The sequence below is a fragment of the Typha angustifolia genome, chromosome 7, assembly GCF_048772165.1.
Source record: "Typha angustifolia cultivar Huaian chromosome 7, ASM4877216v1, whole genome shotgun sequence".
Classification (NCBI taxonomy): Eukaryota; Viridiplantae; Streptophyta; class Magnoliopsida; order Poales; family Typhaceae; genus Typha; species Typha angustifolia.
The window spans coordinates 13,270,348-13,283,155 of record NC_133245.1 but is presented as its reverse complement, the minus strand read 5'-3'; the positions used below and the strand labels follow the sequence as shown (position 1 = coordinate 13,283,155).

General features: G+C 46.8%; 1 protein-coding gene across 1 annotated transcript; it reads left to right on the top strand.

Moving 5' to 3' along the window:
* The first annotated feature begins 8,681 nt into the window (after window positions 1–8,681).
* On the top strand, window positions 8,682–12,038 carry LOC140762341 (uncharacterized). Its single transcript, XM_073100077.1, has 2 exons — window positions 8,682–10,796; window positions 10,870–12,038. Exons 1-2 carry the CDS (start codon window positions 8,816–8,818, stop codon window positions 11,997–11,999), a joined length of 3,111 nt encoding a protein of 1,036 aa, XP_072956178.1. The 5' UTR covers window positions 8,682–8,815; the 3' UTR covers window positions 12,000–12,038.
* The last annotated feature ends 770 nt before the right edge of the window (window positions 12,039–12,808 follow it).

Below are 12,808 nucleotides of genomic sequence, written 5' to 3'. Positions count from 1 at the left end.
GGTTCTCTATACCAGTAGAAAAAATAACTTGATAGCTCACACTCTTGCCGGTCTAGCTATCTAGAACAAATGTTGTAAGGAAAGAACCGATTATAACTATATCAAAATATAAGCACGTTTACGAAATAAATTGTCTATCAAAAAATAAAAAAATCTATATATCATTTGGAAAGCAAGGTCATAACAAGCTTCAAGAAGGTGCAAAAAGCACACATTTTTTTCTCTAAAAAAGGACAAGCATAAGAATTCTATAGGTCAAATGTTGGGGTGGCAAAAATTTATCAGACCTGATAATCTAGCTCTTAATTAGATTTAGGTTTAGTATAATTATATTCGGATTGTAAATGGGTTAAGCCACTTAATCCGATTAATAATCGGATCGTGCTCAAGTTTATACCACCGACCCGTTTACCTATACGGATCGGGTCAGCCCGCAAACCCGCCTATATATATATTTCTAATCCTAAACTAACTCTCCCCGCTCTCCCTCAAACATCAGCAGCCTCACTCATCTCCCACCCTTCGCCCCACCCATCTCCCACCCTCTTAGAAAGCCAACTCCCTCTCCCACAGCCGTCTCCACCTCCTACTATTCGCCGGCTCGTGCCATCGCACCGAGCAAATCGTGTCCGACGCAGTCACTACGAAGAAGATTCCCAGCCCCACCACCGACGCCCTCCACCTCTTCTTCCACGACTGCTTCTCCGACGGGTACGACGCCTCCATCCTCATCTTCGGGGAACCACTTCAACCGTGCCGAGCGCGATGACGACATCAACCTCTCCCTCCCCCTCTCCCCGGCGATGGTTTCGACATCGTCGTCCGTTCCGCAGCCACTGCAATGTGAAGTCCTGCTGACTGTCCCCTACCAAGAACAGGCAAAGGGGAAGAAACTCCAAGAAATTAGTCACCCAATGACCCAATCGCTAGTTGCTACATCTCGCTCCCTTCCTCTTTAACTTTATGCAAAATTTCATGACCTGATCTTTAACTTCTCCCCATCTGTTTGGAAAAAAGAAGTTAAAGAGAGGGATAGAGAGAGAGAAAAAAAAAAGAGTAATGCCTCCTCCTCCTGCTGGTGGTGGTGGTGGTGGTGGTGGTGGAAGTAGTAGCAATAGCAGCACTGTCTCTCTTCTTGAAGTTGTCCACTCTACTGGTGCATCCAATCTCTTCTTCGACCACCTCTATGGTTAGTCTCACCCTCTTCTGCACTTATGCCCCTTGCTCTTCATGGTCTTTCTATTGTTTATTTTGCTTTTATGGTCTTCTAGATATATGAAAGGTGGGATCTGTTTCTTGCTAGATCTTCATCTATATAATTCTTCTTTGTTGGTCATGTTTTTATCCAAATAATCAGCTGTCTTATGAAAATAGACTCATCAAACTGAATACTTGTCATAGATTTATATTGGCATCAGAATTTCCTTATTATGGAGTTAGTTGGTTGTTTACCCTTGATTCTAAAATTTAAGAAGCTACTACAGGAATAAAAGGAGTATTGAAGATGGCATTACATTAATTCTTCCCTCTAGCTCTGTACTGTACAAGCTGAAATATATAATTTCAGTACATGGTCCCAATGAAAGACAATGAAATTACATGATTATGGCCTAATGCAATAGAAACATAAGCCCTAGTATGCAATAGAATGTATAGTATAAACTGAGTAGAACCCTTCAAGACTCAAATGAGGAGAAGGGGGAAAAAGATGAAGTTATAAAACTACTATTAAATTTGAGCCCATACATTATATGGCTTTCCTAAACCAGATAATAATCAAATGAAGTCCAAACTACCCAGTTAGGATTTGGTCTTGAACTTTCTTTGCGCTTTCAGGTCAACCACAATGACGGTGATATTGTCCTTGCCACCCTTTTGGATAGCAAGCTTTGACAGGTATTCTGCAGCTGCTTGAGCAGCAGGATCAATGAATTCGCCTCTTTGGGTGGAGGAAGATGTAATGCCATTCTTTTTGTGCCATAGTAGGACCCGTTTGCGGGCCGCACCACAGACCTCTTCATTCGACATGGCATCCCATAGGCCGTCGCTTGCTAGGATTTATGGATTATTGAATTTTTAGTTCGGCCTCTTTTATTTCAGGTCCTAGAAGACATTTGAAAGCTCTGCACCTCGATTCGAGCATTAACAGAAAATACTTTAACTATCTCAATTTGCTAGTACCATTATAACTTAATCTTCTTAGTTATTTATACTCTCTTTTGTTCTTTTTAAAAGGATCATGATCTTTGAACAATAAAACAGAGAGCTCAATGTTATTATTTGTTTATTTTAAATTATTTATAATTTGTAATATATTATGAACTTAATATTGGATGTTGGTGATTGAATTGTGAACTTAATATGTTAGATTTATTATAATTGTCGATTATTAGATTTGAAAGTTGTAACTTAGAAGTAAAATTAATATTTAAACTTATTTACTTAATGTTGGTTGTTGATGGTTGAATTGTGTATGAATTTGGTTTAAATTGAATTTATGGTTGAATGCTTAGAATTATTATTCTTTTGTTGTATATGTTTTGAGTTTAAAAAAGATTTTTTGTTTATATAATAGACTATTTATATAGGGTAAATTTGTAAATATTGATTTTTATATATAGCAAATTTCATTCTTGTTGCGTTAAATGGGTTAACATGTTGTGTTAAATGGGTTAATAGGATTGTGCTAATACGATACTTTAATAAATGGGTTATCGTGTCGTATTAACGAGTCATGTTCATACGACCTGTTTAAAAAACGAGATATGGTATCGTGTTAACATGACCTGTTTAATAAATCGGTTATACGGATCGTGCCGTGTTACCTGTTTAATAAACGAGTCGTGTTCGTGTCTACTAAAAATAATTCGTTTGATAATTGGGTTATATTCGTATTAAGATAAATCTGATTCGAATCCGCTTTAATACAAAAGTAACCCTTGCATAAAAAAGAAGTGGACAAAGATGATCGGAGAGTGGATGCAACACCGGCAGAAAGCTGGTGAAGACCCTTGTTGTGAGCACAAGGACTCAACACACGAACGGCTTTGTACAACAATATGTCGATACCTCCTTTGCCAACCAATGGAAGGTTCAGCCCCTCCTACGCCTGAGGGGGTTGAAGACGTTCTTCTCTATCGAGCGTCATCGTCCAAGCTAGCAAAGGAGCGAGGTGTACCCTCGTTGCCAGCGGAGGCACCGCACCGCATGAAGCCAGCTAGGCTACTAGGGAGGCTATCCAGGGTGAGGCAACCTAGGGGTCGGTCGGAGGGGTCAAGTGGGCGGACAGGAACGCATCGTGGGCGTCGGTGGCTACCGCAACTCATAGAAGAAAGCAGGCAAATGGGCGCATCTCGGAGGAAATCCTCGCAAAACTTAAAGATCAGCTGGAGGACTGTGTCATACTGGAACCAGAAGTCCTCCAAAGGTGCAGAGCAAGATGGAAACTATCCTTGTTTGGCAAGTTCCTTGGAGGGGGTATCCCATTGTCAAGGCTCAAAACTATACTGGCGGGGCTGTGGATAGGGATAGACAAGTTCTCCGTCTCAGACATGGAGGACAGATTCATGGTGTTTCGGTTCGAGAGGAAAGAAGATCTGGAATATGTTATGGTCAATGGGCTGTGGACCATAATGGGGAGGGTTTTGAACCTCATCTTGTGGCAAAACAACTTTCAGCCATCTGCGGAAGCTTTCACGACGGCACCAGTATGGATCCAACTGCAAAATTTGCCCAAGGAGTATTGGGAGCTAGAGTCCCTTATCCCGCTGGTGGTGTACTTTGGCACACCGCTCCGAGTTGACGAAACCACGTTAGATCACACTAGGAGCAGATTCGCAAGGGACTATATAGAGATCGACCTCAGTAAACCGCTCAAGACTGCGATTTGGCTAGGTTCGAAGGAGGATGAACTGGAGCAATGTGTAGAACACGAGAGCATACCGCTCTTCTATTACCACTCAGTAGAGTGGGGCACCGAGTGGTGGACTGCCAAACTGATAAGCCCCTGAGCACAAAAAGGAAAAGAGAACAGGCCGAGTTTAGCTCGGGCGTGGAGGAACATGGCCAAGGGGAGCTGAGCGGCCGAGAGGAAGGTGTGTCCACTTATGGCCCTTGATGCACTGTGCAACGGAATAGAAGAAGAGCAGTGCGGAGTGCTCCAAACCCATACTACGTGGATGGCTGTGCCGAGGAGAGGAGGCGGGCTGATGGAAGCGGGTTCCCTAAAAGCCATCTGGGCCAAGGGGTTCCAAGGGAAGTGCCGGAAAGTGGCTAGCAAAGGCACGAGCAAACCAATGAGGGTGGTAGCGATCAATAAAAGCTGAAGGCTGTGGAGTCAGTTCATGCAGATGGGACAAGGTGAGTACGTGACGAGAAGGGAGATCACCCACGTCAGCCAAACCATATAGCGGAGACAAAAAGTGCTGACCACGACAAATAAGGGTAAGGCCAAGGTGGCAAGTAACCATACCATCTTGAGCACATCAAAATAGGCCAGTGCAAACCACCAACAGCATGGAGCGACATTCTCCCGCCAAAGGAAGACTTTAGCTGGGCCGTACTCAGCAAAAGCCATGATGACTAGTAGAGCAGGGAAAAATGTAGTTGGGAACTACAACGACCCATTCGAAAGCGACACACAGGCGGCCATTTTAATGCTGAACAGTGAAGTGGAGGTGAGGGCTCCTGAACACACAACAAGTGTGGACGTCCTGGCGGACTTGGGAGGGGTCATCATCAACGGCCTTCCCATCTGCCTGGGGTCCGGTCTCCACCGACCCGCCCAGACAGCCACTGTGCAGACAGTGGGGAGCAAAGCCAGGCAAAATCTTGCAAGTGGGGATTATCAGGAGGGGTTCTACCAGGATGGTGTCGCAACGGTCAGCTCCACGCCCGATGACGGCATGCAAAGGAGCGCATAGGCCAGCCACTCTGCCATGGTGGACAAAGTCAGATTGCTGCTCACACATAGCCAGAGGGGTGCAAATGAAGGGGCCATGGAGGTGGACCTGGCAAACTAGCATCTGCTACTGCTAGCCCATGGCAAGCAAGAGGGAGAAGGTCTCGTGGCCATGGAGGACAACGCTCCGAGGGAACAGGAGCCGGTTTCATCTTCGAAAAAAGGTCGAATATGTTAACACTATTACCCAATTGTTTTCTAATGTCTACAGCCATATTCTGGAATGTAGAGGAACCTTGAAGAAAGAAGTTTTAGACCTCTGTCGGTACCTAATCAGAGAACACAAGCTCGACCTAATCGGGTTCCTAGAGACTCATGCTGACTGGGACAAGGCCAGGAAGGTGGCTAGGGCCTTGGGGAGATGCTGGCAATGGTTCACCGTCCCGACGATCGGTCAATCAGGTGGTATTATACTACTGTGGAAGAAAGAGTTGGGATGGGTGGATGTCATGGCGGTGTCTAGGTACGCAGCACACCTCGTGATCTCGCCGGTGCAAGGGGCCACATGGACCCTAACGGTAGTTTATGCTACTAACAACCTTGAGGGGCAAAGGGAGCTGTAGGCAGAGCTGGACACTCTCAAGGTGGGATAGGTGCCTTGGCTAGTTGCCGGGGATTTCAATGCCATTGTCTCTTTGGAGGAGAAGAAGAGCAACGGGACAGTGAGACTAGATGCGAAGGCTAGGGCCTTTGTCAGTTTCATTGAGAGGACCGACCTTTACGATTTGGGGTTTGAAGGCATCCCCTTCACTTGGTGTAATAACCAACAAGGTAGCAGGAGGATATGGAGTCGGCTAGATTGAGCGGTGGCGAACTCGGAGTGGTTGAGTCGGCACCCCTGTAGTAAGGTGCAACACTTGGATCACTTTGCTCATGATGCCGAGGATGGCGAACCAACTGCAAAGGCCGTTTCGGTTTGAATACTATGGCTAGAGTTGGAGGGATGCCATCAAGTGGTGAGCGATGCCTGGGCCTGCAGAGCCACGGGAGGGCCTTTGAATGCCTTTGCATAAAAATTGCATCCTCAAGCAAAACTTGAAGAAGTGGAGCAAAGAGGTTGTAGGCAACGTGGAAGCCAAGCTGAAGGAAGTGAAAGCTCAGATCCTTGCCTTGGAAGAAGAAGATGCAGATAGAGGACTAGGTGAGGCTGCACTGATCAGTCTAAGGTGCCTCTACAACCAGCATACGACGGTAAGCCGGCAGCTTAATATCAAATGGCTTCAACGGTTGAGGCTAAAGTGGGTGCAAGAGGGGGACCAAAACACGGGCTTCTTTCACCTCACAGCAACCATCCGGCAAAAACGAAATCGGATCTCAAGCCTCTGCGTCGAGGGTGACTGGAGATTGCATCAGCCTTCAACACTTTCTACTCCGAGCTTTGGGGGCAGGCTAATGGGATCAATTGTGATGCATTGGAGTGGCCGGAGCTGGCATTGATCTCCGCTGAAGAGGTCGCGATGCTTGAGTCCCCGATCTCCAGAGAAGAGATCAAGGAGGCACTGTGGAGCCTGCCACTGGGTAAGGCGCCTGGGCCAGATGGCATGCAGGCCGAGGTCTATCGTCGATCTTGGTCGGAGATGGGCCCGAACATCTGCGAAGCCGTGGAATACTTCTTCACCCATGCAACTCTTTCGCAGTAGTGGGGTCAAACATTCATCACACTAATTCCGAAGTGTGAGCAGCCAAGCAAGGTTAAAGATTTTCGGCCCATCTCGCTATGCAATGTGAGTTATAAGATCATTTCCAAGATCTTGGTCTGGAGGCTCAAGGTGCTTCTGCCCAAGCTCGTCGACCCGGAACAGGTGGCATTCGCTGGTCGATCCGGTGAGGAAGAAGCTTGCTGGGTGTAAACACAACATCCTCTCCACTGCCGGAAGGCTGACCCTCATTCAGACCACCCTACTTGCTAGTCCGAGCTACTGGATGAGTTGTACATGGCTCCCGGACTCGGTGCTGGATGCTATTGAGAAGATCGCGAGGGAGTTCCTGTGGCACAACGACAAGGGCCGTGGGCTCCACCTTCTCAGCTGGGAGGTGGTCACCACTCCGAAAGAGGTCGGCGGACTAGGGATTAGGAAGATGAAATTGGCCCGGGCGGCTTTATGGGGAAAAGCTGGTGTTCAAGGTGCTAAATGTGGATAGATCCTGATGGGTTGAGATTGTCACTAACAAGTATGGTGCTTTGAATCCATGGGAGACTAGAGGAAACGCTAAGGTTTCCTGGGTGTGGAGATCCCTCTGTCGGGTGGCTAACACCTTAAAGCTCGGGTGCGAGAAGTTGGTGGTGGCGAACGGGAGAACCACGAAGGCAACGGTCGAGCCATGGACCTCGCCCATTCCGTGGACGAAGCAACTGCGGATAATACACCCGGCGTTACTGGACGAGGAGTTGACGGTGGAGGGCTTGGTAAATGCAAGCCGTGGTCAGACGGAAAGGTTGGCTAGTGCAGTGGGGTGGGATTTGGCCTTTGAAATAAACTCGCTCCCTATGGGGGCCACCACCACATCGGACCAGTGGAAATGGTGGTCGCACCCAAAGGGAGAGCCACGCTGCAAGGCCACCTACGACTTCCTACTACCGTAGCTTGGTGAGGCTTGGAGCGGGTGGAAGGAGTTGTGGCGGCTGCGGGTAGCCCCTCAGGTTAGGACTTTTTGTTAGAAGCTTGCATGGAATAGGATCTCGACGATGGTTTACTTGCGGAGCCTCAGGCTAGGGGTGGATGACTGCTGTCGACTTTGCGGACTATTCCCGGAGACAGTCGACCACCTTTTGTTCGCATGTCGGTATAGTCGCGAAACCTGGCTGCAGGTCAAGGAGGTGGCTCTGGACACCATGCAAGCATCTGCCGAGGTCAACATGGACTGGCTGGACGTTAAGTAGCAAGCAGATCGGAGCAGGGATCTGTACACCAAGGCGCTTATCGCCTTCACCACCTGGGCACTCTGGAAGCAACGGTGTTAGGTGGGATATAGGGGAGTGGTTAAGCCTTCGAGAGTGATTGCAAGGGCTGCAGTGCGACAGGTGGAGGAATATAGCAATGAGCATGGACCGGAGCCTCCTCGGACAACCACGGCGGGGCCGGAGCCGGGGAAGGTCAAGCTCAATACAGATGGAGCTTGGGACGTAGGGGCCAACCACGGCGGGGCCGGAGCGGTCCTGGGAAACGATATCGGGGGCTTGCTTGCCATGGCGTGGGAGCCGGCTCCGGTCGACTCGGCCTTGCTAGCAGAGGTTCATGCAGTCCGACTTGGGCTCCGCATGGCAAAGGAGCAAGGACACATGGAGCTCGAGCTATAGCTCGACTCGAGTGAGGTGGTGCAATGTTTGCGCTCGGAGGCCGTCAGCCCGTGGAGAGTGCGACAGGTTGTGGGTGAGTGTATTTGGCTAATGGAGAGTCTCGGGGTGGTTAAGGTTTAGGGTTGCAAATTGAGCTGCCTAGCAGAGTAAGAGGGCCATGCAACATTCCAACCTGAACCTGCTGAGGAGCTCCCCCGAGAGTTGTGTAAGCTCCTCTTTTTTGACACTGCCCCTAACTTGATTGGGAGTGTTAATATATAAGCTAATCAGCTTCCTTTTCACAAAAAAAAAATGACTGGAGAGTGTGGAAACGGCTAAATCCGAGATCTAAAAACATCACGCTCAGTAATAAGTGCTTTTCTTGACCCACACGGCACACCAAAGTCGCCAGTCTTCCTATCCAGACTTCCTACCGCGAATCAATCCGTTAGTCGTTGTCCACGCGGAAACAGTTCATACCTTTCCCCAACCTTAGTCTGACTTGCTCTTGCCTTCCCCTCCCCTCGTTAAACCAAAAGTTTTGAGAGCACTGCAGCAAACAACTCTCTCCATTAACCATGAAACCGCTCCACACCCTCCTCTTTCTCCTCATCATCGTCATCTTCTTCTCATCATTCTGCACAACAAGTGCAGAGACTGAAGCAGGAGCACTTCTGAAATGGAAGTCTAGTTTATACCAACCCACCTCTCTCAGCTCGTGGTCTCTTTCCAACTCCAGCAGCCCGTGCAAATGGTTCGGAATCCAGTGCGACTCCTCCGGCAGCGTCGTGCAACTTGAACTGCCCGACTCCAACCTTAACGGCACGTTGGATGCGTTGGACTTCTCCTCCCTTGGAAACCTCACCAGACTCAACCTCAACAGCAACCTCCTCCTAGGATCCATTCCTCGAAACATGTCCGCCCTCTCCAAGCTCACCTCGTTAGACCTTGGCAACAACAACTTCGGCCAATCCATCCCGCCAGAGATCGGCGAGCTCACAAACCTCGTCGACCTCCGGCTCTACAACAACAGCCTTTCTGGTGCCATCCCATACCAACTTAGCCGTCTCCAAAGAGTAGTCTACTTCGACATCGGAGCTAATTACTTAGAGACTCCAGACTACTCCAAGTTCTCCTTCATGCCGGCCCTGAAACACCTGTCTCTATACTTAAACAGCCTAACTCTGGAGTTCCCGCCATTTATACTCGAGTGTAGAAACATCACTTACCTTGATCTCTCAGAGAATAATCTCACAGGCCCAATTCCGGATTCATTGCCATCCAATCTACCCAACCTTCAATACCTGAACCTTACCACCAATGGCTTTTCTGGGGAGATTCCGGTCTCTCTCGCGAAGCTCTCGGGGCTCCGCGACCTCCGTCTTGGGCAAAACAACCTCACCGGTGGGATCCCCTCGGTGCTTGGATCCGTTTCGGGGCTCCGGATACTGGAAATCTTTGGGAACCCACTAGGTGGGCAGCTGCCTTCTTCTCTCGGCCAGCTTCGGATGCTTGAACGCCTTACTATTAACTTAGCAGGGCTGAATTCTACCATTCCTCCAGAGCTCGGCCGATGTTCTAATCTCAATTTTGTTGACTTGTCCAATAACCAGCTCTCCGGCGGCTTGCCGGAATCCTTCTCCAATCTTACCAGAATGCGGGAGTTCGGGATCTCGGGCAATTTGCTCTCCGGAGGGATCCCACCGGACTTGTTCAAGAACTGGCCTGAACTCATATTCTTTCAGATACAAAACAATTCGTTCACCGGGCAAATTCCGCCGGAGATCGGGTTGGCTACAAAGCTAACAATCCTTTTCCTCTACAGCAATAACCTCTCCGGTCCGATCCCTCCGGAGATCGGGGAATTGGTTAACTTGACCAACCTGGATCTAACGGTGAACTCGCTCTCCGGCCCGATCCCGAAGACCATTGGCAACCTGAAACAGCTTCAACGATTAGCACTCTTCTACAACAATCTCACTGGCGCGATCCCGGCGGAGATCGGGAACCTGATGGCGTTGACAGAGTTCGACGTCGATACCAACCAATTGGAAGGAGAGTTGCCTACCACCATTGCCCAGCTTCCAAATCTTCAGGCCATATCAGTCTTTACAAACAACCTCAGTGGTAGAATCCCCCCAGAGTTAGGCCAGAATGGAAAGTTAGAATATGTTAGCTTCGACAACAATAACTTTACAGGTGAATTGCCTCAGGGACTATGCAACGGATTCGCCCTCCAGTATTTCACCGCGAAGAGCAACAATTTCTCCGGTCGGCTGCCGCCCTGCTTGCGGAATTGCTCACAGCTGCTTCGGGTCCGGTTAGAATGGAATCACTTCACTGGCGACATATCTGAAGCCTTTGGAATTCATCCAAATTTGTCATACTTGGATCTTACCGGAAATCGGCTGACCGGTACACTATCGTCAGACTGGGGAGAATGCAAGAATCTCAGTTACTTGCACTTAGATGGCAATAGCATCTCCGGTAGGATTCCTGCAGCGTTTGGGAGCCTTACCAATCTACAATATCTGAGCTTAGCCTCCAACAAGTTGACAGGTGCGATTCCACCAGAATTGAATAAGTTGCAATATTTGTTCATTCTTTAACTTGACTGATAATATGTTTGTAGGGACTGTTCCTTCACTCATATGTACTATGGAGTCATTGATAATGCTCGACCTTTCAAGCAATCGGTTATCAGGAAAGTTTCCTCAATGTTATTTGGAAGACAATAATCTCTTCGGAAGGATCCCTAGCTCAAAGAGAACTAATTTTCATCCTCTTGAATCGTTACACTTGAGTAACAATAATTTTACAGGAGAGTTTCCCTCAGTATTAAAATCCTACAGAAGTTTAACTGTTCTAGACATCGGGCAGAACGCCTTCTACGGAGAAATCCCAACATGGATAGGGGATAGCTTTCCATCACTCAAGATCCTTAGCTTACGTTCTAATGTATTCCACGGTGCCATTCCTCCACAGCTGTCAAAACTTCGCAATCTACAATTGTTGGACCTTGCTCATAATAATCTCACCGGAAGTATACCAAATGGTTTTAGCAACCTTACCTCCATGTCCATAAGGCAACAAGGGATGATGAAAGGTATAGGTAACTCCCCTTTCACTTACATCGACAGCATCACAGTAGAATGGAAAGGGACAGAGCAATCGTTCCAGCGAAATCTTGCACTTGTTAATGGCATCGACCTATCAAGCAATTCACTGTCACATGAGATCCCCACAGAGTTGACCAATCTTTTTGGATTACTCTTTCTGAACTTATCGATGAACCATTTGGTTGGTGGGATTCCAGAAAGTATTGGAGACTTGGAATGGCTAGAATTCCTTGATTTGTCAAGTAACCAGTTGTCAGGTACAATTCCTCCTAGTATCTCTAAACTGTCATTTCTTGGTATCTTGAACCTGTCAAGCAACAATTTGAGGGGAAGAATACCAACAGGAAATCAACTAGAAACCTTTAGCAACCTAAGCTACATTGGCAACAATGAATTGTGTGGGTCTCCACTGACCAAGAATTGTACAATGGATACGGCTTCTGCTCAACCACCAAGCAAAGGCAATGAAAGTGGCGACAGAGATGACACAGTATGGATCTATGTCTTTGTTGTAGTTGGATTTGTGTTTGGGTTTTGGTTATTTTTTGGAGTTCTGTTTTTTAAGAAATCCTGGAGAATTGCATATATTTTGTTCATTGATAATATGCAAGTCGAGATCTCCAGAAAATTAAAGATGTTGTAATGAGTATCTTGGAATTAATCAGTTTCTACGAAAAGATGCAAGGATTAAAATTCCTCTAAACTCTTTGTAATTCTAAGATATAGTATTTTTCATGTCTCTTTTCTCTAAGAAGAAAAGATAAGAAAAAAGAAATTATACTTGTACTCCCCGGACAATAGCATAGTATCACAATGAAAGCCCGAAGAAAAAAAAAACCTGACATTAGCAATCCCTAAACTATTGAACGGTGAAATCGAACAGAAATTGTGAATTGGTTAGAGAAAATAACCATTTTACGCAAGGTATTACTCTCGCTCAACCCAAATCCCTCTTCTCTCATTTCTATTTAATTTTCTTCTCAAAATCATAATCTTCTTAGAGAAAGTATGTAGAGTGATCATTTCATTAAGCTTCAATATTCAGGTTACAAATTGATGCACTAGAAGAGAAAACTGAGATAGGGCGATGATCTTAGACACAAGCTCAATACTTAGTTAAAGACAAAGAACAACTCTAAGGCACAATATCAAACAAATAACAATAATCATAAGTATTAATGCACAATTAGGAGATGAGGAGGTAGGCAACGACCCCTTGAAACAAATCTTTCACTTAGATATTATAGGTAGCAGAGTTTGTAGTAGACGAGGGACCTTATTTTAGTGTAAAATTTATAATACGTCGTCTTCTCAAATTAGGTTTAGGTGAAGCATTGTCCCAAGCTGAGATAAAAGAGAGAGAGATTTCGTAGTGTCTCCTTTTATCTCGAAGTCATCTCTAGTTCTTCTTTTTTAAGGTAATGTTTTCAATATCTAACCTATTTGAAAGAA

Coding starts and splice junctions, on each gene's coding strand:
- LOC140762341 (XM_073100077.1), top strand. CDS start 8,816: ATGAAACCGCTCCACACCCTCCTCTTTCTCCTCATCATCGTCATCTTC. Junction 10,797..10,869: donor AGCCTCCAACAAGTTGACAG/GTGCGATTCCAC, acceptor ATATGTTTGTAG/GGACTGTTCCTTCACTCATA.